We start from the raw sequence: 23,716 nt of genomic DNA, 5'->3' as shown, positions 1-23,716 counted from the left end.
AACAAAGTGATAAAACTTTGTTGCATACAGCATTTTTTTCTTTTGTATAATGGACTTTATCAATCAAATGAAGTTTTCTTCATCAAGGAAACTTCTTTTAATTATTCAGAGGTGGTCTTTATCAAGCTAAGCAGTTAAGCACTTGATATTTTTCCTCATTGAGTGGTCAGATTTTATAATCACCACGTTGAAAACACCCCAATTAAGGGAAGTTGAAACAGACACACATGCTTTCAAGAAGAAAGTTGAGTTGCACGTTAAAAATGAAATACCCTCCATGCTGATGTTATTTTTTCCTTCCCATAGGGAACCACAGTCAGATATCACGAGTACCTGTTGCTATAAAAGTGCTGGATGTCAATGACAACGCCCCTGAATTCGCATCCGAATATGAGGCATTTTTATGTGAAAATGGAAAACCCGGCCAAGTAAATATCTCCATGTTGTTAATGCTGATATGTTTGTATACAACTGTCTCATATTTGATTAACCTGCCTTATAGTGTGCATTTGCATCATTTATGATCTACAAAGTCACAGGCAAGAAACATCCAAATGGGAACAGAGAAGGAGTATTTTTCTTTCTGAGATGTTAATTTTCTTCCTACTTGTGACCAAATTGGCTCCTGAAGTGGAATAGCCTGCTGTGCTGTGAGCCCAGAGCCAAATAACTATCTTAAAATATCTCGGGGAGGTATTAGAGTGATGGGGACAAAAATTTAACCTTCAAATGACAGGAAGCGAGGGAAAAGCTTGTAGGGAGGGCATGCTCGTTTCACAACAAACATAGGAATAACACATAATAGTGGAACCCAGGATGACTAGTTGTAGGAAGTTGTAGGAAGTGAATTTTGAAATCTGTAAAAATGTAGATAATTTAGGTAAATATAAGGTAAACAACATGTTTTACACATGCAAGTGTAGCATCTGATAATTGTGTATTGATGGCATATTTTCTACCTGTCTCATATAGCATAAATAGGGATAATGAAGACGGAGGGGGGAGGGGTGGAGAGAAAAAAAAGAAGAAGGAAGGAAGAAAGGAGAGACAGAGGAAGGAAGTGGTGCGGGAGGGAGGAGGAAGAGAGTTATAAGAAAGAAGTATAAAAACAAAAACAAAACCTGCTATACTCTGAATGTCAAAATGGAAATAGTCTATGTAAAATTCTAAAAACCACAAATGTAATAGATTTATTTTAACAAGGTGCCAAAGTACTGTATGTTTAAGAAATTTATCGTTTTTCGACTTCCTAATTTATTTCTGGATGGTGACATTTTAATTTAAATAAACAGCAGCTGACAGCATGACACTGGAGTTGTTAATCCAACTATTCTTGTGCCTCATGTGGGTGTTAGGAATTAAACTTACTATTTGCTGAGCAGTTTACCTGACAAGAGTCAGATCTTTTTCCACCTAAAAAAAGAAATAGCATTGTAGCTCTATACTTTTAATTATTACAAAAATGTCCATGTGTTACCGTCCTATAAAACAGTGGACATTTTCCTCTAGACTATTCTCATATATCTGAAGGATTAGTATTGTTTCCATGTACCAAAGTAAGACACACACATGCACAGAGCAAAACTAAAATTGTAATAATAAAACTGATTAATTTCAGAAAACCTAAACATCATAAATATTGTTATAACCAAAGCATTAGCCTTTCAGTGATATACTCTTTTTTTTTTTAACATTCTAACATTAGTTCAAATGTTTCTTAATTTTTTACCATGTGGAAATGCCCTCTAACTATCATGTTTAGACCATTTTCATTTGTGGTCCTTTAAGGATGGAGTGTGTATGTATCTATATGTATGTATGCCATATGTATATGCTATATATATGGCAGTAAATATCATTTAGCTAAGTTGATGGATTGAGTTGGCAGAGACAGTTCAATCAAAATATATAAAATATATGCAGGTCAGTTTTAAGGATATGGTTATGTGAGCCAGATCGTTGCTGGGGTAATGTAGCCAATCACAGACTTGTAAGCCAGCTGCTTTCAATCATACAGAATCTGTCAAATGCATTATAATTTAAATAAAACTCCATTGTTCATGCAAAGCTCATCACACAAGTTTAGAGAGTCAATGGCACTGATATTTCAAAAGTTCAACAGTGGCTTCGCTCATGATATTGACATGCATGCCTTTGAAACTCCCGAAATTTGGAGTTCTACCCGGTGGATTTTGACTGTTTGCAAGGTTTTAATGATTCCTCAGCAGTACTTATCCTCAGAAAAAAAAAAAATGCATTGTTTCATCATCTTTCCAATGGAAGATCAAAATAAAAAAGAAAAGTTGATTCTTTGTTTTATGATTTTTGCAAATCAAAATTAATGACTCCTGTGAAGAAATGTGTATGTTGTGTGTGTGTCCAATGCACTAGATTATCCTCAAATGAATCTGTTTAGGCACGTTTGTTAGAGTTCATTTTTACATGTAGAGATCAGATCTTTGGCTGTTCAGCATAAATTTTGGACATATGGCTGACTGGTTTATACACATGCAGTCATTCAAACAACTCCTGAATTCTCTGATTCCTTTGTGCTAGTCAGAACTCATATCTGATTCATTACATCATTCCTAGGTCACATTTAATGGCTTCAGTATCTCATTTTTATATTTAATGTTTTCCAAAATTCATCTTTGTTACCTATACTAGTATTCACTCATATAAGTTCAGCAGAGATACACTTTTAATTGTCTTTCCTAATACCACACAAACCATCGACTCACTTAGAAATTAGAATATTCATTATCAGATGATCACACACTCATGAGAGACAAATGTCAAAAACTGAATTAGCACTAAAGTCATAGTCACTCAATAGTTTTCAATAGTTAAAGTCTGCTCTACAACAGCCTCCGAGAAAGAAGTGCAGGTGACTTGGAATTGTCTGGTTTGGCTGGAAGGTATGGATTACGGGGGTCAGTGTCTTAGGAGATGGCGCAGCTGGTGATTATTAGCTGTGATCAAGGGCAAGCCATTAAGAAAACCTAGTCTGAAAACTTCTGGACTGAGAGAGCCTTTGTAAAGAGGTTTTTAAAACATCTCACAAAATGGAAACCAATGTCAGTGACAGATAATTCTATTGTGCTTGACTCTTTTCCACTGTATTAAACTCATTTAAATAAAAAGTCAAAGAGAGAGACAGAGAGAGAAGAGGCCACTTTTCTCTAATACAGATCTCCCCAGTTTATGATACGTCTATGATAAAACTGGCACTTTGAAAGTAGAATTGCAAATCATAATTGCTCCTACTACCTTCTCATGATTCTAAAGTGAAAGATGACATTTAAATTAAATTTGTTTCCTTAAGAGAGTAATAGCCACCCATGACACAGAGAAATAGTTCACAGTTTATTATACAAAATCAATGTGAATCCCTTTTGATTAGAATCCTTTTAAATAATCCCTCCATTACATAAGTAAATGTTAATATATATTCTGATTACTAGTTACTTTTTTATTTCCAGTAGTTATAGGTAATTTATTTTAAGTCAAAAGATAGAAGATAATGTATGTTTTTAGTCCCTAACTCTATGATGGCATGATAGAGGTAACTGCAGATTACTTGGCCCTCAGTCTAACAGGAAGAAGAAAAAGATCCTCTCCACTTATGCCTCTCTAATGGCCAAGGCAGAAATGAGAGTGTGGACTGAGGATCTCAAGATTAGAATGCAAAACCTATGACTAACAGTTCATATGTCTAATAGGATGGTCGGTTTTGGTCAGTTATACATTTTGACTTGATAAACTTACTAATCAGTTAGTAAATATTTATTGAATGCAAACTGTGTTCCAGTGCTTGGCTCGGTCCTGGGGATTTAGTGGCAAACAATGCCCTAAACATCAGTCTTTTATTCTTCAGAGAGTTTTTAATAATAATAATAATAATAATAATAAATGATAAAATTACAAGGAAATTTCTCAAATTCTGTAGGCAGAAAGGAGGCCAAGGAGATAAGGGAAATGGAGCTATCTTAATGAAAAGACCTCTTAATGTAGGTCACGTTCCACCAGAGACAGGAAACATCTCTAAAAAGGACATTTCAAGTGCTGTAAAGGAGTCAGCTGGGGATAACTCAAATTCTGTCTGAAGAGAACGGTAATCTAGCTGGAGGGGTGGAGGAACAGATGTGGAGAAACCAGTATCTCCTTCATTGTGCCTGATACCGCCATACTCAGAGTCAAATGTGAAAGAGAAATAGAGAACTTCAGGGACCAGTCTTGGCCAGAGGTCCTTCTATAATTCTCTTCTACATCTTATCCCCTTCATAAGATCTTTCTAGAATTTTATTTCAGATTTGGCCTCTTGTTCACCATACATACAGACTTGAGATAATTTGCTCCAGATGGTTCATTTACTCAAGGACTAAATGTTGTATTTCTAGGTGTTGAGTCAAGGTCTCCTGTTTAGTCTCAGAATATTTATTATTTGAGAATGAGTTAGGTGACAGACTGCTTCGGCTCTTCTTCCTCCAGGAAGGAGCTGTTACTGTAAATAAACCTAGTAGAGGATAATTTAAGCTTTATTACCATCTATAGAAGTTGAGATATACTACTTGGCATCAAGTTAATTGTGTCTAGATTTAAAAAAAAATACTTTGGTTTGCCTCTTTTAATCCCTTCTTTCCCTGACCAATACTACAGCATATAAAGTTTGCTATATTATAGGTCAAAAAAAAAAAAAGTTAATAGCCTATATTTCTAGGTACATATCTAGCTGATGCTTTACATATAATGGATATTCACAAACAAATTTAAATCAAGGTTGTAATTCATTTCATTCAGCAGTGACAAATATTTCAATAATTAGTTTCTCAGATATTACCATGGAAACAACTTATTCTACTCACAGACATACAGTGCACAAGCTAACCTCTTTAAATGAAAAATCATTCATTTATATATTGAACAATATTTATTGCACATCTACAAGATGATAAATATTGTAATATGACCTGCAGAAACACTATGAAAAGGACAAGAAAGTATTCTCTCTAATGAAACTTAATGAGAAAGAGGAATTTAAAAAAATTGAATGAATAAATATTTAAATTTTGAAAACTGGGTTAAAGAAAACATAAATGCAACGAGTCAGGGGAAAACAAAGAAAAAGCAAAGATCTATTTTATATAATGTTATCAGATAAAGTTACTTTTTAAATTGGTATAATTTAGTCTGAAACTGGAAAAAAAAAAAATGAGAAGTGGAAGCCAGAACCTTCTAGCCAGCAGGATAAGCTTGTGCAAAGAACCTGAAGGGAGAAAGACCTTGGTTTCTTTGAAGAATTGAAGACAGCTGTGGCTAAGCATAATAAATATAATAATAAGAATGTAATAAGCAAGAGTGAGATTGGACAAAAAAAGTTCTATGTTTGAATATAATCTACATGGGCACATGCACCCACGATTAAGCAGAAAGAACATTAAGAAGACTGTAAGTTTAAAAGTAACGGTAGCCTGGTCTAAGTTGGTGGCAGTGGAGTTGGAGGGAAGTGATTGCAAAAGCTGCATGCTTACATGAAAGAAATAATACATACAGATATCTAACATATAATCATCACTGATCTGAGAGTTTGGTGTTACAACCACATTTTGCAGATGTGGAGCTGAGGCTGAAAAGGAGTAAGGAAGGGTTTACCTGAGGCCATGAAGAGTGGCAAAGATGGGTTTTGAAGTCTGTTCTTGCAAGTGCCCAAGTCTCTGCACTTTTTAGAATCTCACAGTGCTTCCTAAGGAAGCAGACTTTGAAATTCCGACACACTTCATAGAAAAATAGTAATAAAAATAAGATTCGATCAAGAGTGAGCATTTTTCAAAAGAACAAAATAACTCCTGTGACCAGTAACACACTTTATTCAAAAGCATTCCTTGAAACCTTAAGTGAAAAGAAATAAAGCTTAATAAGAAAAGTAAAGATAATGATCTCTTGATAAACACCAGCAATGAATGAGTTTGCACTTCATTTTATTTACTTTTTTAGTTTCTGTTGGTCTTTTTATAATAAATGTGAAACAATGAAATGCAATTGTGACATTTTATAGCACTCATGAAATAATAAATACAGGAGATTTAATTTTAACTTTCATGCTGGCAGGCATCTTCCAAGATCTATCTGTATACACATGAGGGAGACAGGATTGATTTTAAAATGCGTTAAATTGAGGGCCTCAACAAAATGCATAAAGGACTATTTTCATTTTATTTTGGGTGGACTAAGGAGATAGTAAATTAGTGGAATGCATAAAACAATATTTGAGAAGATCATATGTAACAAAACATATTTCAAGAGTCATTAGGAGAGGTATGGCTGTTAGAGGACAATTTTGACAGAAGGAAAAGCATAAGTGAACATTATCGTGGAAGAGTTTAAAACTAGAACCATTAAAATGCGAGTCATAGCTCTACAATTTATTAGTTTCCTGACTTTGGGCCTCATTCTCTGCTAGTTTAAACTCATAATTTAGGGATATCTACCTCAATATCAGTTGCTCATAAATAATTATAATTAATTATAGTTATCTATTTTAACTAATTTCATAGTCTAAGCAAAATATATTTTATTAGTATGTTTTGTTGTGTTTATTGTTGTTGTTATTGTTATATATTTATGAGGTTTTATCTGGCACAGAACACTATAAATAATCCCAAAATGGGTTAATATAACAGGACAATCTATTTTCCTGTATTGGAATAAATCTTTTCCTGTAAAACATTTTCTCACAAAATGGTTTTTTTTTTTTTGTAAAATATTTACAAGTGTTTTATTTGTCAAGGATGAAGGAAGGGTTTCTACTTCATTCCTCTCCACATGAATTGGTAGGTTAATATAATTACTTTTTTCAAATACACTGGAATCAGCTTTCAGGAATACATACTGTTTAAATCTTTTTCTAAAGTCATGCTTGCAGCCTCTGTATGCAGTGGCTGAACCTCTTGTGTGATTCTAAATTCCACGTGGTTTATTCTGGCCCCTAACGTGAGTGAGATTGATGATCTGCAAAGAAAATGGTGCAAAGGATTGTTTAAAAATCTTAGGCCGTTGCAGACCGATGTCTTCTCTTTATTTTATTTTCAACCTGTAAGTTACTGAATAAAAATTTAGGATGGAAGCGAGGTGAGCACACATGTATGTGTGTTTCCAGTTGTTCATGGAAGCCATGTTGATGAACATACCTTTTTGAAGAAAGTAAAATTGATAGTAAAAGGAATTAGGCTTTGGGCTAGTGACATAAATTGAGTAAGACCTGGTACAAAGAAGAGATGACATATTATTGGAAGGACAGAGAACCAAATGGAAACAGTGCTATAACCAACAAGCTGTATAGACACAACACCTTCCCAAAGAGGTTGCGATTGAAGAAGGCTTCCAGATCTTTACAACTTATATGGAATTTTGGAGGATAACATTTCTTAAATTGAGTGTCTGGCAAACACGTGTTGGGTATAACATGTCAATATATAGTGTTGTGTGTGTGTGTGTGTGTGTGTGTGTGTGTGTGTGTGTGTGTGTGTGTGTGCGTGTGATCTATATAATGATGGGAACCACTGACTTAACCAAAGTTAAATAATATCATCTTCTGTTGGTTTTGTTCAACTGTTTGATTCCCTTGCATTTATAAATACATATGAATCACCAAAGGGCTATATGGTGTTTGGCATTTATCCAACAGAGTTGATTATAAAATCTTGCAGATTTCCTTCAGAGAAAACTATAGAACTAGTGGAACCCCACTGGGAAAATTTTGTTTCAGGAGGATAAGTGATAGGAGACATTTCCAGCTTAGGTAGTAATGTGTATAATGTTAAGGAGACATCAGGAAATATTCCTCTGAAATAATATAGTGGAAGATGGAGAGAACAGTAAAAAGAGAGTTGAGACTTTCAAACTATGTTAAAAACAGTTGATTTATCCTACTCATGAGAAGTTCAGAGCAAAGCAAGTAATAGAGTGATTTTTTAAAATATTGATCATTTCAGAAGTGTACAAAACATACATAAGACATGCAGAGTCCAGCAAAAGAAAATGAGTCAGGAAGAACTAAAAAGTCTAAACTTTGTGTAAACATACTTTTCAGTAGTCCTTTCTATGTATCATTTTACCTCAATTTAGTTTCAGTCGTGGAAAGGGAAGTGAGAAAGACTGAAACCTTAGAAAATGTTGGAAGTGCTACAGTGAGTTTATGAAGTATAGGTCCCAAATATCTATCCAGAGGACTGAGGACTTCACTAAGTGTTTAAAACGGACAAATAAAATCTAATCTACATTTTCCTGTTGTATTTTCCATAGGTCAGACTCCTAAGGTATATGCTCTGAATAGCCACCTAATGCTTTTTAAAAACAAGGATGTATTCATGCAAAAATATGTGACATGGGAAAACACTCTGGGTAAGAAAGGAAGTCTTGGTAGAGAGTGGATTGCCATGCAAATTATTAAAAATATCCAAGAACTACTCATTAAATGGATATAAATGGTGTTTATATTTGAACTATATGATACAATTTTTAAATAATTGAGGATAATTAGGTTATTGTATTGATTTTAACATAATTTCTCAAATCCCTATATTTTCTCTTTTTTCAATTTGTCATCATTGCTATAACTTGGTTTCTCTTATATGCATAATTTTTATTTCCCTAAACCCCTTTTTCAAAGAATGGTTCTTAACCTATTTTATTTTGCTTCCTTCAGTTATGGACACCCTTGATAATCTGATGAAAACTATGGGTTTTCCCATCATATATGTTTAAAGATAAATAATTTATACAATATTACTTTCTTTTTTATCATTATTTTTTTTAATTTAAGTATAGTTGGTATGCAATCTTATACTGATTATATTATCAGGTACAAAATATAGTGATTTGATGTGTTTATACCTTACAGTGTGATAACATCACTAATTCTAGTAATGCTCTGTCACCATATAAACTTATCACAGTATTATTGGCTATATTCCCCTTCCCCTTTTGACCCATCCTTCAACCCCCTCCCTTCCGATTAATATCCCTTTAGTCTCTGTTTCAAGTTTACTTTCAAGTTGAGAGGTTGGAATATTATGATGCTCATTCTTGGATCATTTATTTCCTTTCCCAAATTTAAAACTACTACTCTAAGAAACAGAAGTTAGTATTTCAGGAAAGCTAACATTGATAATCAGAAATAAACTGGAAATAATGGCAGAAGAATGAATAGAAAACCAAAAACCATTGCTGTCCTTTCTGCACCGCCTTTGACTTCCTCTCCTCTCATTCACCCCCTTTCCCACACTTCCCGATTCACGTCACTACAGAGAGATTTGCCAAGAAAGAGAAAAGTAACTTTTACCTGAGAAAGTGATGGTGTGATTGCAGATATCATCTTGGCTATCATTGCTGAGTGTTTCTGGAGAATGGATGTATATTCCAGAAGCCTTGGAAAACATTCCAAAAGTTAGAACCAATTAGTCCTCTCTCATCTTGCCTACACGCAGAAAGAACTATGATTTCTAAACCTCCGTTGGCTATGCCAACAGTCAGAATCAGGAGGAAACCTTTATACCCATAAAACAAAGTACATGAGCAGCAAAAATGACAGAGTTCATTTTTATGCACTCTCTAAAATATTGAAGGCCTAAGGCCCAATTTAACTAAAATACATGTACGGAAGGTATAGCTGTGAACAAGATTTGGAGGCATCCTGACATTGGGGCAGGAGGATGCTGGGAGTTTGTTATCAAATATATTTAGCAGTAGATGTGATGTATAATCCCTTTGATGTCCTAGGGTTCTGATAAGTCTCTTCATACCTACCTCCCAAGGTTATGTAAGAATTAGTGATATTTAAAACATGCCTAACAGTTTATTTATTAATCTTTTTTTTTATTTAGACAATACTTATTAAATAACCACCATGTGCCAGACATTGTTTAAATAGCAGTGAGAGAGAAAAAAAAAAACACACACAAAAAACAAAACACCAACTCATCACCTAAAAACAAATCAATGAATAACAGACAGGAACTCATAGGGGATATTCTAATAGATTCCATGGTAGTTTTATGGTTGTTAACAGATCAGATCATCAGAAATGTATTTGTTTGCTGGCTGCTTGCATTTGTTTATTTGTTTGTTTGATTTTTTTCTGCTTGTATTTTAAACATTTACTAAAGATAGTGATAGTCTACTTCTATTAAATATTTTTGAGTTAAAATAAAATAGTTTAAAATAAAGTTTAATAAATTCTAATAAAATGATCTACCTTTGGTTTAGTGTTATTGATAAACAATGAACATTTTTTTAAAGCAGTCAGAATTTATGATATGGCCCCACAATTTTCAATTTTTTTTTAGTTTGACGTCTTAGAAAGGTTATTTCAAATCAGTAGTTTCAAGAAATAAAACAGTCTGCTCCCATAGAAATCCAAGCATGGCGCTGAAATTCATTTCTTTATTCCAAAATCCAGATATGCTTTGTTTTTCTGATAGAGATGTATATCAGCTTTCAGCCTCCCTTTACATTCATTAATCCACAATAAATTGTTAAAGATTAGATTTTTCAATTGTATCCTAACTTTATTTGCATAAAAGAAAACATTTTATCTACATACTATATATATCTCCTAAGTGAACTCTCCAGAAATTTTTATATAATCTCCATAAAATCGTTGTCCAATTACTTAAAAATTAATTGCTGTCATAGTAGCTCACAGTGGGAAATATTTGCGGTTTTCATTTGCCATCTACTCAGTGTGCCTCTAAAATCTGCTTGCGTGGAGGAGCACTTCCTCGAATAAATCTGTTCTTTTTCTTCTATTGATTAAAGCTAAGTGCGTTCAGATGTTATTACATCAATGAAAGCTTCAGCCTTTTTAATATGGGTATCTTAATGCATTTTAATAGCATAAAGTCCTTCAAATGATCTATTGGGCATCTACTTTTAGATAAAATGACCAGGCAGTGGCCATCTGCACTAAAATAAAATGAAGTGTCAAAAATGGTTTAAATCAAAGCCTTAACCATAACTAGTTCATGGGATATTTAGAAGTTGATTTAAAGATTTATCATTTCATTACTTTTTCCTCAACACGTCATCACACACTGAGCATGATATGAGATTGACAGTACAAATTTTCCTAACAAATAATAACGAGGAAGCTGTGAACACCAATCTTCTCCCTTGGCTCAAAACAGTTGTTCTCAGACTTAAGCATACATCAAACTCACCTAGAAGACCGTTTAAAATGCAAATTTCTAGGCCCTATCCTGAGACTTCCTAGTTGAGTAGGCTTAAAAAGTTAAATGTCTAACAGAATTAATACTGGCTTAAATAAATGACGGAGAGAAAAAAAACATGTTCATTGCAGGTGTAATGTTTAAAACAGACTTCTTAAATGTGGTATGACAGGTAACTATTCTCCCTTACTTCAGGTAAGCTAAATTATTACATCTTTTGTTTGGGTTGTTATGTCTTAACTAATCAAATGGCTCATGGAAAAGCACTCACCAGGATGCAGGAATCTTTTTCACATAGATTACTTAGAAATATTAGGAATGCTATTACTTAGAGGCGCTCTCTCCACTAAATATACTGTAAGGACGTGTTTAGTTATGAATGATTTTCACCACAAAATACCGAGAAATCCTCTTCATTTGTCCTTATTCTTCACATATGCTCCCACACTTTAGGAGTTACTTCTTCAACAGGTGCACCTGGGAATTGAAGTCCTTTTGAAGCAAAATTTGGTAGAGAAAGAAGAGTATGCTGCACCTGCTCACGAGGAACTTCTTCCACTTCTATTCTTTACAATTTTCTTTAAAAAGGGTCTTATCGAATTCTCCTGTTAAATATGTGTACATGTAGGCTGTCCACAAAAGTGTTATCTGTGTTTCACAGCAATCTCTGGTATTTTTATTTTTTCATTTTTATAAAACTGGAACCCTAGGGCATCTCTCTGCACTTAATGTCAAGGTAAAGCTACTAGGTGTTTAGATATAATAATTATAATAACATTTTCATCAAATCTGCTGAGGTCAGGTCCCTATTTCTGTAATGTTAAAGTCATTACATTTATTGTGCTAGGTCATAAATAAATGATAGCTATCCTAATTAAAAAAAATACTAACGATGATGACTAACATTCATTGAGCATTTACTACAAACCGAACGCTATATTGACACAGACACGAACTTACATCAATAATCAAGGCAACCCTATGAGAAAAGTACTCTTTTTATTTGCAATTTAGGAATGAAAGGAAACTGAATGTCAGTTCAGTGACTTCCTCAATGTCACTCCATGAGTAAAGGATGAAATTCTGACTTCTATCAAGGCAACTTTATTTCAGAGTCCATCACCTTAATGACTACCTTTGTCTTAACCATGAGTTATATTTTGTGCTATTTTTTGTTATATTGTTACTCAAGCTAAGTACAAATTTAAGACATTTCATAAGGTCCTTCATAAAAGTAAAACATCTACAGAGAAAGATATGTTCAATGTTTAAAACAGAGAAATAGAACAGAGAAATTATTTCATTTATGCCTCAAATAACCTTAATATACTACTTGTCATATAGCATGTGGGTGACACAATGCGACTCTCCACAGGTGTTAAAGTATTCTGAAATTATAGTTCTCATGCTTGTTTAGGTGCTAAGTTAGAAAGCAATATTGCTGCTTTCTTACAAAGAAGTGATCCTTTTTTTTTTTCTATTTAATGAAATTGCCAAAGTTGAATGGGACATACTTGTTCAAATAGACATGAGATATTAGGCATCATCGTTACATTCTCTAAATTTCATAAACATGAGAGCATTTCCCTGGTAATTTTTTATGGTATATTTGATATCACCTTGACTGTCATGCTTGATAGGAAATTGTTGTAGAAATTATGTTGTAGTTATTTATAATAGAAGTATAAGCTATACTTTTTTCTACATTAGCTGTTGCCCGGTGTTTCATATTGAAGTGATTAATATCACAGAATCATAAATATGAATTATTAGACTAATTCTCTGACATCCGAAGAAATAACTTAGCGCCAAGTTAATGCAGCTTTGCAAATGAAATAAGCACATTCAACCGGCACCGATTCCAACTATGTGTATCTATCCAAACAGCTCTCTGCACAGTGGTAATTCTCCTAATCCCTATAATTTATTCATCTCAGGATACACTCCAAAGCATTGTTTGCATGTGTTATCCCCTAGTTTTAAAAACAGTATTCATTATTGGGTGGGAACAGATGTAACTGCTCGGAAAGGCTTGTTGCAATGGTGTTTGTGCTGAGGAACATTCCATTTGGCAAACACGTGCAATCTGATGAGTAAAGTTAAAGAGGAATCGTGAGGATTCAAGATTTAAGTCCTTTACCTCCCAGACCTTCTCAAAAGCCACACTACAATCACCATAACAACCCCAAATCTCATTCTACATGCCCATATACTCTCAAACTGAAAAGAAAACCACAATTGCCCAGTGGAATTCTTAAATACCCTGAAATATGCTATTTCAAGCCCCAGACATCAAATAGACGGAAAGGTAATGATTTTAATTTTCATCAGCTCATCAAAGCTGAGGTTTTAAAGGAATGAATGTTTCTCCTTATTGACACAAACCATCATGACAACTTAGAAAACTGGAAAAAAAAAGATTCCTTGGACCAAAAGGGATGTCACTCAGCTTTAAAGGGCATTTCAAATCTTTTGATGTCATCGGAAATGCTGATGTCAAGTTTTATGTTACAGGTCATTCAGACAGTGAGTGCCATGGACAAAGATGATCCCAAAAATGGACATTATTTCTTATACAGTCTTCTTCCAGAAATGGTCAACAATCCGAACTTTACCATCAAGAAAAATGAAGGTAAATACATTAGCATTGTGAAACAGGGTAAAATGTAAATTGGAAAGTAGGATGTGAGTTCATAATATGACTGAAAATGTCAATAAAATAAGTTTTGTTCACCCGCAAGCAGTTGAAACCCAGCTTATCAGTTTAATGACGTGATAATTACATCACTTCCTCTTTCTAACATTGAAACAATAGATAAGAAAATTGTTAATGACAAAGTTAATTTTATCCCAGGGCATACCTCATTCACCTGACTTTATACGATGAACAGTAAGATTTAACCCTTGTGAAAGTTTCAGGAATTTTGAGATACTGAGGTTTCTGTTAGAGGAGGAGCTGGCTTATACTCTGCAGTTGTTAAATTTTAATTAAATGTTTACCAAGTCTTTAGGGAAAGCCTATTTTAATTTTACTTGGTTTGTGGGTACATATTCGAGGTATTTGTTGTAAACCTGAACCAACATTGACAATAGCAATTAGATCAGAAAATTTTTCTTGAAGGACACTCCTTATCAGTATTATTATGGAGTTAATACAAACTGATTTTATTAAGCCTTTCACTCATGGAGAACATTTAATGCATTTCATTATTTCTTGAGAACCAAGTTTGAATTAACCATTTCTCTTAACTATTGTCTATTACATATGAAGGTCATAGATCATTATTTAAAAAGTTTATCTCGTCTGTACATTTTTCTATGCTGCTGTCTATTTAACAAGGATTTTTAACTGTTTATTTTGGTTCAGATATATTAAAGTCTCTAGCAAAATAAATGTATTGTCTCAGGCTGCATTCTGGCTATACTATAGGCATTTGTTGAGATTTCTGAATGGTCTATTTAAAAGCTATGTTCAATTAGAAGAGTAAAATTTGGCTCGTGGCTTTTTTTTGGATTATTGCTATGTTCTGTTTCAAGGAGTTAGTGAATTTTGATACAACTTCCTTTATAAAATAAAATAACATTTTATGGCTCTTGTTAAATATATTATAGCCTTACCTGTTAACATAATGCTACTTAGTTCTTTGGGGATGCTTTGATAAAAGTGGATGCATCACAGAAAAGAAAATGAGAAAGTTGTTATACAGATATTATTCAGTTAGCTGGCTTCCACTGTTATAAACACTAAGGAGACAAAATCCTGTTCTTTCTCTTCAATAATGGAGTTCTCATTTGTCAGCCTCACCTAATTAGGAACTCTACTCCAAGTGCATTGCCTTTGTTTTTCAGTTAACACTGCCAAGGTTTCTTTTTTCACTGAAGTCACATGAATGTGGCTAAGATGAAAGCCCCCTCAAAAATCCCAAACTGAGCTGAAAATCTGCATAAGTGTGGTGGTCCAAGCTTACTTAGTGCTAATAGGTATCAGTCATTATTTTTACATATAATATGTCCTACATTTAAAAATTCTCTGTGAAGAAATGTTTTTCCTTCCAGAAGGTTCTGAGCTTTTTGGTATTTTCTGTGTGTTTTGCAATTTCAAGGTGTGCCTGTTATAGGTATGGCCTTTCAGTTTTTTTAAAGAGGACATTTTAGTTCTTCAGTGAATAATTTCATGCATTTTCTCTAATTTTTGGAACTAGTAGAAAGTAAAAGGTTATACACTTAGGAAAGCATATTTTAGCCCCATTATACTTTGCAATAAACCCTGTAATAGAATATGTAAAGGAATATGGGCTACCTGTTTTATTCTGAAACTAGAAAATGAAAGTTACAGTTTTTATTTACCTCATCGGTTTGGATGTGTGTGTGAGAAATAATTGAGACAAAAAAAAAAAAAAAGATGCCTAAATTACAAAATTACTCAAGATAGAAAGAGAACTCTGTGCTCTGATTACTTATTTTAAATTACTTACCTATTCATTTTGCAAAGAATGACCATATAATTTATTATTTCAACTGGGACATTTTTTAAAGTGAAAGGGGTTGCTATTCATATTTATATTTATGCCTGGAAAAACTATAAACCAGGACTATCTTGTGGAAACTAGGGCATATGTTCACTGTGATTATGAATTTAGGATCCAAATATTTACTATCTCCATAGAATAAATCATGAACCTACAGGTCTTTGGAATAGATATGTCAAGTTTATACTCTATCTCTCTTTTTCCTGTATTAGAAATTCATGAATTTTGCTTCATAGACCACTATTTTTTTTTTTTTTTGGCATCTGGATAGTTTCTGTGAAAATACAAAAAGCAATTTGTCTTTAACATGTAAAGACAAAGAAATGGAAAGAGTTATCAGATTTAAAACGTTGGAGATATATAGATATGTAGGTAGATACATAGGTATTTGTGAGCCTGTTACTCATTCCTTATTATTAATGATGAGAGAACACAAAAACAACCAAGAAAATCCAAATGATAGACATTATTTATTTTAAAACTATGGTATATTTTATGCTTAAAACTTAGATGGACTCAAATAGTATAATATATTTAGAATATGGTCAATGATGTTTCTCCACTGAGAGCATCATGACTTTCAAATTCCTTTCTCCCAGATAAAGGTTAAGATCTTTGAGATAGCCGATATATTTAAATTCATAATTGATGGGTGGATGACCCCTCTTATAAATTAGAACTTTAAAGGAAATAGTTTCAGTATTTGCTGTTTTCTTGCATCTGTGTCTTTCTACACAAAGTTATTGTGATCTTTCTCTTCTCTCGTATAGATCGGTCCTACTGCAATTTTCAGTCAACTAATTCAAAATCAAAGACAAAATGAGATAGAAATTAACTGTCTCTTGTCTCTTACACAGTAGAGTGATTTCATATATAATTCTCTTTCTGAATATATGAGAATTATATTTCTGCCAGAATAGGAAGACAGCCTTCAATATAGATAAAGGTGAAAGAAAAAGCCAAAAATATAATGAGTCATTTATATCACATGTGCACACCAAATAATCATAACACCTTGAACTTTCTAAATTATATTGCCCAGACATTGCTTTCTTCATCTTCTAGTTGGGTGAATTTATAAACAAAAGGAGTTTGAGTTTTGCTGACCACATTTCAGTATTGGTGTCCCTTCCAATCATGAAAATGGAAGATACCCAACAATTAAATATAACAAGACAGATATAAATACAACAAGAATATAAATGAACCTTTTACAGATACAGAAATATCCTGCAGAAATTTGAGGTCTACAGAAACCTGATCTTCTCTACCCTGTATATTGTAGGTAAAAATAGGACTGGATTTGCCACAAAGTAGTCTGGTGAAATGAGAATCTTCATGATTTGTACTGAAGTGTTTGAATCAGGTATATAGAGAAATGTGGGAAAACATAAAGCTCTGCTCCCTAAAGAGGGCCTGTGAGAAGAAAAGAGTAGGTAGAGAACTTGGCCTTAATTACAGCTTGGTTAGGCTTCAGAAAAGACAGCAGGGGAACCAGAGTACCTGATGATGCTAATATTTCTTTTCCTTCCTATTATCTCCTTTTGGACTGAAATCCAATTGGCAAGAATCGCACTCTGAAGGCATAATAGTGGTAATTGATTTGGATAATGTAGATGATGATTGGAACTTTTGAATTATCTGTGTCCTGGGTTATCTCAATGTCCATAACATGGTTGGTTACCTGTTAGATTATAATTTATGCTTTGTTTTGTGGAGTTTCCATTTCAACTGATTGGGGAAGCAGTATAGATTTTATGTCTTTTTATCCCCTATAAGCATTACTTGTAAGAACACTGACTAGAGGTAGGTTATTTTACGTCTCAGTTTCCTCCTCTGTAGTGCAGGATAACAATAGCTATTCACCCCAGAGGGGTGCTGTGGTGGGTATGCGTGACCTGGGGCTTAGCTCTTAGCAAAAGAGCAAAAGAGCTCTTGGCACAATGTCTGGAACATAGAAAATCACTCACCAGCAAATGAGACAAGATCCTTGTTTTAGGAATCCATTATTTCCTAGATTCCCATGTTACGTTTCATCTCGTCTGGCTTATCATTCTCAATCAGGTCTCTTTGCAGCTTTAACTCCATTGATTTTTGAATGTGGTACACTAATTCTGAAAGTGGGCTCATTGGTGCTTGTGAAAACCCTGATCCTCACTAGACTGCATTGCAAGAAATCTGCTTAGCAATGTGTTGCAGTACAAAGAGTTTTTATAAGAGAAAGATAAAAGGAAATAAAAAAGAAAGAGGAGGAGAAGAAAATGGGGGAAAAAAAGGAAAATACTTGTCAGCCACATAGATGCAGGATTTCTGGATCTGGTTTTAAATATGAAGGCTTTTTTTTTTTCCTCTCTCTTTTGCAAAAATGAAACTCAGCTTTCTCCACACCATGGCTAACTCCAGCCTCCAACTTAAGATGACTTTCTATTCTTGTATATCAGGTTGTTTTAAATCACCGGTAACCGCCCAATACACATACTCTGTGGGAATGATTTTGCATAAATTGAAATATTGGACAGTCTTCCTTTGCTCTTTCGAATAAGGTCAACTTTTATCTCAGATTCCTCTTGTCACAAAACTAAAATTTGCTGCCTGAAAATGGAAGTGGATTTCCCTGATCCCAAAAGCCAGTCAGAGGTGACCCTCTCTCCTCCATCTTCTCTCAGACTGAGCCCTCATGCATGCCTCTCCTATACTCAGGATGAAAGCACTGAGGTAGGCAGGGTCCCTCTGTCATTCACCTTCAGCCAGCTGTGCCCCATCCAGGCTAAACTGGACCTGAAAGGCCTTCCTGATGATCTGCACAGAAAAAGGGCCACTTTGATAAGCCAATTGTCTTTCTGGCCACCATGGGCCTTCTTAAGTTCTATTATTCCAGGCTTCTTTGAAGCTGATAGAGGAGTTTCTGAAATAGCATTTCTTTCCTCAAGCGTCCTTCGCAAAAACCTCCTTCCCTCAGCTCAGCAAATCCATTATCAGTGGGTTTCCCAGGCAACCATACCTAAACAACACGTGACGACTGTGTGTTTGTATGAGTACAATCATGAATACCTATATGTGTGTGTTTCCAATACGGTGACCTATCTACTCAGCTTACATAGTGGACTTTCCCAAAGCCCTGCACACAGCGCCAAACATTGACTAGAGGTTCTTTACATATAAGGTGTCAGCTCTTACCCATATGAAGCATGGCACTTTTCCTCAACGTTAAATCATAAAAAGTAATGCTCAATTTGCATGAAACAGGAGGTCCAACTGGAATCCCGAATATGTATAACAGCATTATGCATACATGATCTGAAAAGGCTTCTGCTTCAGTAATTCATAATTTATTGTTTATGCTTCCAGCAATGTTCCGTTGATAAAAAGCCGTTTATGTTTCATTTTGTCGTCTAAACTGTAATTAAGGACGATGTGCAAGCTAAGAAAAATAGATAACAGATTTTTACTTCCACTTTCCAAGTTGCATATGACTGTACGGTTTGATTCAGAAAACTAGATTTTCATTACTTTAAGTAGTTTTTATAAAGCTCTTGTTATTTCTGTATAGACTCCATATCTTTGTTTGTTTTTATTTTTAAAATCATAATAGAAGAGTACCATCAGAAAGTAAGAATTTCCTTTGTGAATATTGAAAATCCTAAAATCATCATCGCTCTGGTCAGACATAGCATCTATTTTTCAGTGTATATTATGGGAGACACTTTAGTTCTGAGATTACTGACTCCCGGGGATATAATTTAGATACATGGCATAGACTTACATGTGTAGTTGTCCATATGCTATTCAAAGTGATGAATTGATTGATAGATTCTCTGTCAATTGGCTGGCAATCACTTCTCTTCCTTACAGAGTATTCTAATTCTGAGGATTTTTGGAAGAGAAAAACCAAAAGAGAAATTGTCAGATGCTTAGTTATCTTAAAGATACCTGAGGGCATAGAGTCTTTTCTTTGAGACTTTTGCTCTCTGAGCCTTTTGCTTCAAAAACAAAATTGAGGAAAAAAAAAAAAAAACTGGGATGAGGGATCAATCGAACCTCAGGAGGAGTATCAAGAATTACTTGGAGAAATGTTTTTTATTTAACAAATCTTTTCCGGACCATTTGGTTGCTTGTGCCACTAAAAAATAATGTTATTTACTCATTTGGTATCTATTTAGAAGCATAAAAATAGGTCTTGGGATTTTGTGGGTGCCACATAAATATGACTGTCCTTTGGTAAGCACAAACAAACATTAAAATGGAATGTGGAAACAAAATGAGCTGTCAGTCTATGCAAATTCTTCTTTTCTAAAAAAGTATTAAATGTATTTGACAATCATTTTATCTCCTTTCTGCACATAAGTTTGCATTTTGAATTAATTTGAGCACTTTCTAGACACATTAGGCAAACTTGACATCCTGTTTAGGGATGTGACCTGAATAACACACACAATATGCTTGGGATCCTTCAGTTTATTGTGGATAGATAAGGCAGAGAAATAATTTGGAAACATAAAGGGGTACATGCATAGGTAAACATTTAAAAAGTTACTTGGGATGAATTAGAATGAATGATAAAAGAGAACCCTGTGGAATATAGAACAGCACAGGCTTCATAGGTAAGAATATTTACATTCGAATGCTAGTTATTCTGATTATGATCTGTGAGAACTTGCACAAATAACTGAAGAGTATTGAATCTTTATCTGTAAAATGAAAAATAATACCCCTATGTTATTTTGAATAAGGAAATATTAATTTAAGTAAAAAAATAAAAATATGCTAAGTTCAGTGTCTGGTAAATTGAAGGTAATAAATAATAGTTTCCTTCTTCTTTTCCTTCTACAATTGTGTGAGCCTTCTGAATCTGTCTCATCCACCAAACGCAACAAACAAAAACAATAATAAGGAACCTAAAGTAAAGCACTTCAGTGATAACTAATGATATGCTATTCAAGCCCCTTACCTGAGGGGCTAATGATGGAACATATCTCTAAACATTGACCATGAGTAAAGCAGAAGGAAAGGAAAAATGGGAAAAAAGAATATTTGTGTAACTTAAGTTGTTCTTTGAATATAGACCTTATTATTGTAACAGAATCAAAGAATAAAAATAAAGAATATCTAAAAGTGGTAGGTTTCCATTGAGTTAGGTTTTCTGTATCTAGATCCAATTACATATAGCTCTCTATATACTGGCAAATGGGCTATCTGAAGGTTGATAGAATGATAGAAACTAGGAGCTCTTAGTTAATACCCAGGTTATAAAAATCGTAGATGCTAAAAATAGAACTTCAAACATATTTTTTAAAAAATAGCGATGGTGTAATTTTAAAAAGTTAATGATGGTAGATGTCTAGCTCCTCAAGTTTATTTTCATCACTCTCTCCCTTATATCTCATCATCTTGTATACCCTTATGCGACCTTTGGCTTGAACATGCAAAACTAATGATGCTTTTTTTTTTTAACCTCCCTCACTTCTCTTCCTTCTGTCTGGAATACACATCCTCTGCTGCCTTCCTCTTCTATCTAGCTAATTTCCAATCATTCATAATAACAGGTTCCTCTCATCTGAGCAAAGCAAGGGAGCGCTTAATAGTTGCTGTGAAGTTGATTTTCTTTGCTTTGTTGCACAGGACAGCGTGATACCTGCTAAGGCAGACACATGACTCAACTGTCCTCTGAGGTTATTAATAACAGATCACATCTTCATTTATTCATTCAATACCTATTTTTTTTTTTTTTTTTAGTATCTACCGCCATGCCCGACAGTACCCTGGAAATTGGAAATAAAGCAATGAATAAAATAGACAGTTTTTATCCTCATGTACAATGTATTTTTGTTCTCCTCAGGGCTCAGTCTTCTACTAATTTGAATTCTCGGAGAGGAAGGTTATAATTTAACACGGATTTTGTTATACAGTGGAGAAATTCACAGGCTAGCCTACAAAATACTATGATTTAGGGAGGAATGATTACACATTCTATCTTCTATACTGTCATAAACAAAGTTACCTCTTAGACCTTCCCCAACTTGTAAAACTGGTTCTACATAAAGCAGAGTTAGGTTTGCATAGATTCCATCACTCCTTTCTTAACAAAGCATTTGGCTGATCCAGGGTGGTGATACACATCTGTAGTCACAGACAGCTAATCCTTCATGTGAGTTTCAGACTGGTGTCCTCGATATGTTGAGCTTAGACAAACCATGCTGACCCACACAGTTCAATGTGTTCCTGGTTGCAGAGGGTCAAATCATTGTTAGTGAGCTCTTTCCAAATTCACAGTGATCCATAGACATTACTGTAATTTGTGCCGTAGCACTGCCAATGAGCCGGGTCTGATGATTCTTTTTTGGCTGATTTATTAAAATCCATTATAATTTTGATTCAAATCTCATTATATGCAGTTTATGCCTTTTCCAGTTCCTATGCATAGTTAGTTCAGATACCTGTCAGTGATCAGGTTTTAGCTAACTTTCAGTGTATAATGTTTACTGGGGGTCCCCGGCAACTAAGGGATACTAATTTCTAGACATGACATTGAGCTCCTTTTCTAGCCATTTCCTTTTCTATCTGTTCTCTAAGGTGCCACCAAAATGAATGTGCTGGTGCGCTTTGTAGAGGAAGATAGTAATTGCTGTCCTTGGACCTTTCTGGGTTACTCATTGCCTTTGCGCTCATCCTAGTAGATTGCCTACTAGAATTTTCTCCCTCTATTGCTTGAGTATATTATTCTTAGCCTTCTGAAAGCTGTTTATCTTAGGACATTCTGGAAAAAAGGTGATATTGCACCTGGTATGCTGAGCACAATCATCCTCCTCTGAGTTTCATGCTTTCACTTGGCCAGGCGGTCATTGCAAATTCTGTCAAGGTCACACTGTGATTTACTTTTCCCTGCACTTCAGTTTTCTCTCCTAAAAAATGAATGGGTTAGTGCTAGGAATATAAGGATCCATCTATTCTAATATACTGAGTGTGCAAACATGTGGTGTTAGGAGGAATATCACAAACTTTAAAATCAGACAAGTCCCGCATTCGCGACTTAACGAAGATGTGACTTTCAACAAGGCTTTTAACTGTCTATAGCAGACTGTGTCTGACAATGTTAAAACAAAATTGCTGTGATGAACAAATGAAAGAATGTAGGATAAATGCCAAAGGCAGTGTCTGGAACTTACACGATACACTGTGCACTTCATCTTCTTTATCAGCCTTCAAAAGAAATATGCATATGGAAGTGATTGTTACACTAGAAATTTTTGTACCAAATCTCATCCATATTAAAATATTGGATAGTATTATTAAAAGGTATGCTTCTACAATATTATAGGGTCTCTTTCTTAGTATGTTTACGCAGAATTCTGGACATATTAAAAATAATTATTTCCACCCACCAAAAGAACTTAATAAACATACGACACATGGTTTGAACAGTTCAGAATTCGCTAGCTTTGCTTATCTTCTCAGGCTGGAGACAAGGAAATATAAGAGTTTTACAAAAATATTTAGTTATTGGATTAAGTTTTGATTTACCAGAAAGAGCTTTCAAAAAAAAAAAGACCTTGAATCAAGTTTTGCAGAAATGAGAACACGGTTATGTGTAGAGGTGTCTGTCAAGGTTAAAACAGAATACAGAATACAGAAGTAGTTTACTTAAAAGCAAAATAAAGAATGGCCACAAATGTTTTTAAAATACAAGTACAATGAAACATTTTGGAGAGATCCATAAACTCTATGATTAGAAACCTTTGCTTGATTCCCCAAAGGAAATTAATGAGGTGATTCTTAGTATTTTGAGTATATTCATGTCCATTCTTGCTGTTGTTCATATGGTAACAAGTGTGTCCTTCACATTTAAGAGGTTTCTACATACACACACAGTTTACTATTTGGGATGGGGAGTAAATTGACATAAACACACATTATGTATATCAGTTATACACACACACACACACACACACACACACATACACACAC

The 23,716-nt window shown here is 34.2% G+C and overlaps 1 protein-coding gene across 1 annotated transcript in view; it reads left to right on the top strand.

Annotated features, from left to right (window-relative positions):
• The window catches only part of CDH8 (cadherin 8), a 300,666-nt gene that overhangs the window by 239,850 nt on the left and 37,100 nt on the right, over positions 1-23,716 (top strand). Inside the window, 2 exon segments of the mRNA XM_015587681.2 lie at positions 307-428; positions 13,740-13,857. Of these exon segments, the coding sequence (XP_015443167.2) occupies positions 307-428; positions 13,740-13,857 (240 nt within the window).

The sequence above is a fragment of the Pteropus alecto genome, unplaced genomic scaffold, assembly GCF_000325575.1.
Source record: "Pteropus alecto unplaced genomic scaffold, ASM32557v1 scaffold42, whole genome shotgun sequence".
Lineage (NCBI taxonomy): Eukaryota > Metazoa > Chordata > Mammalia > Chiroptera > Pteropodidae > Pteropus > Pteropus alecto.
The sequence above is the reverse complement of the archived record's forward strand: the minus strand, read 5'-3'. Positions and strand labels throughout refer to the sequence as shown.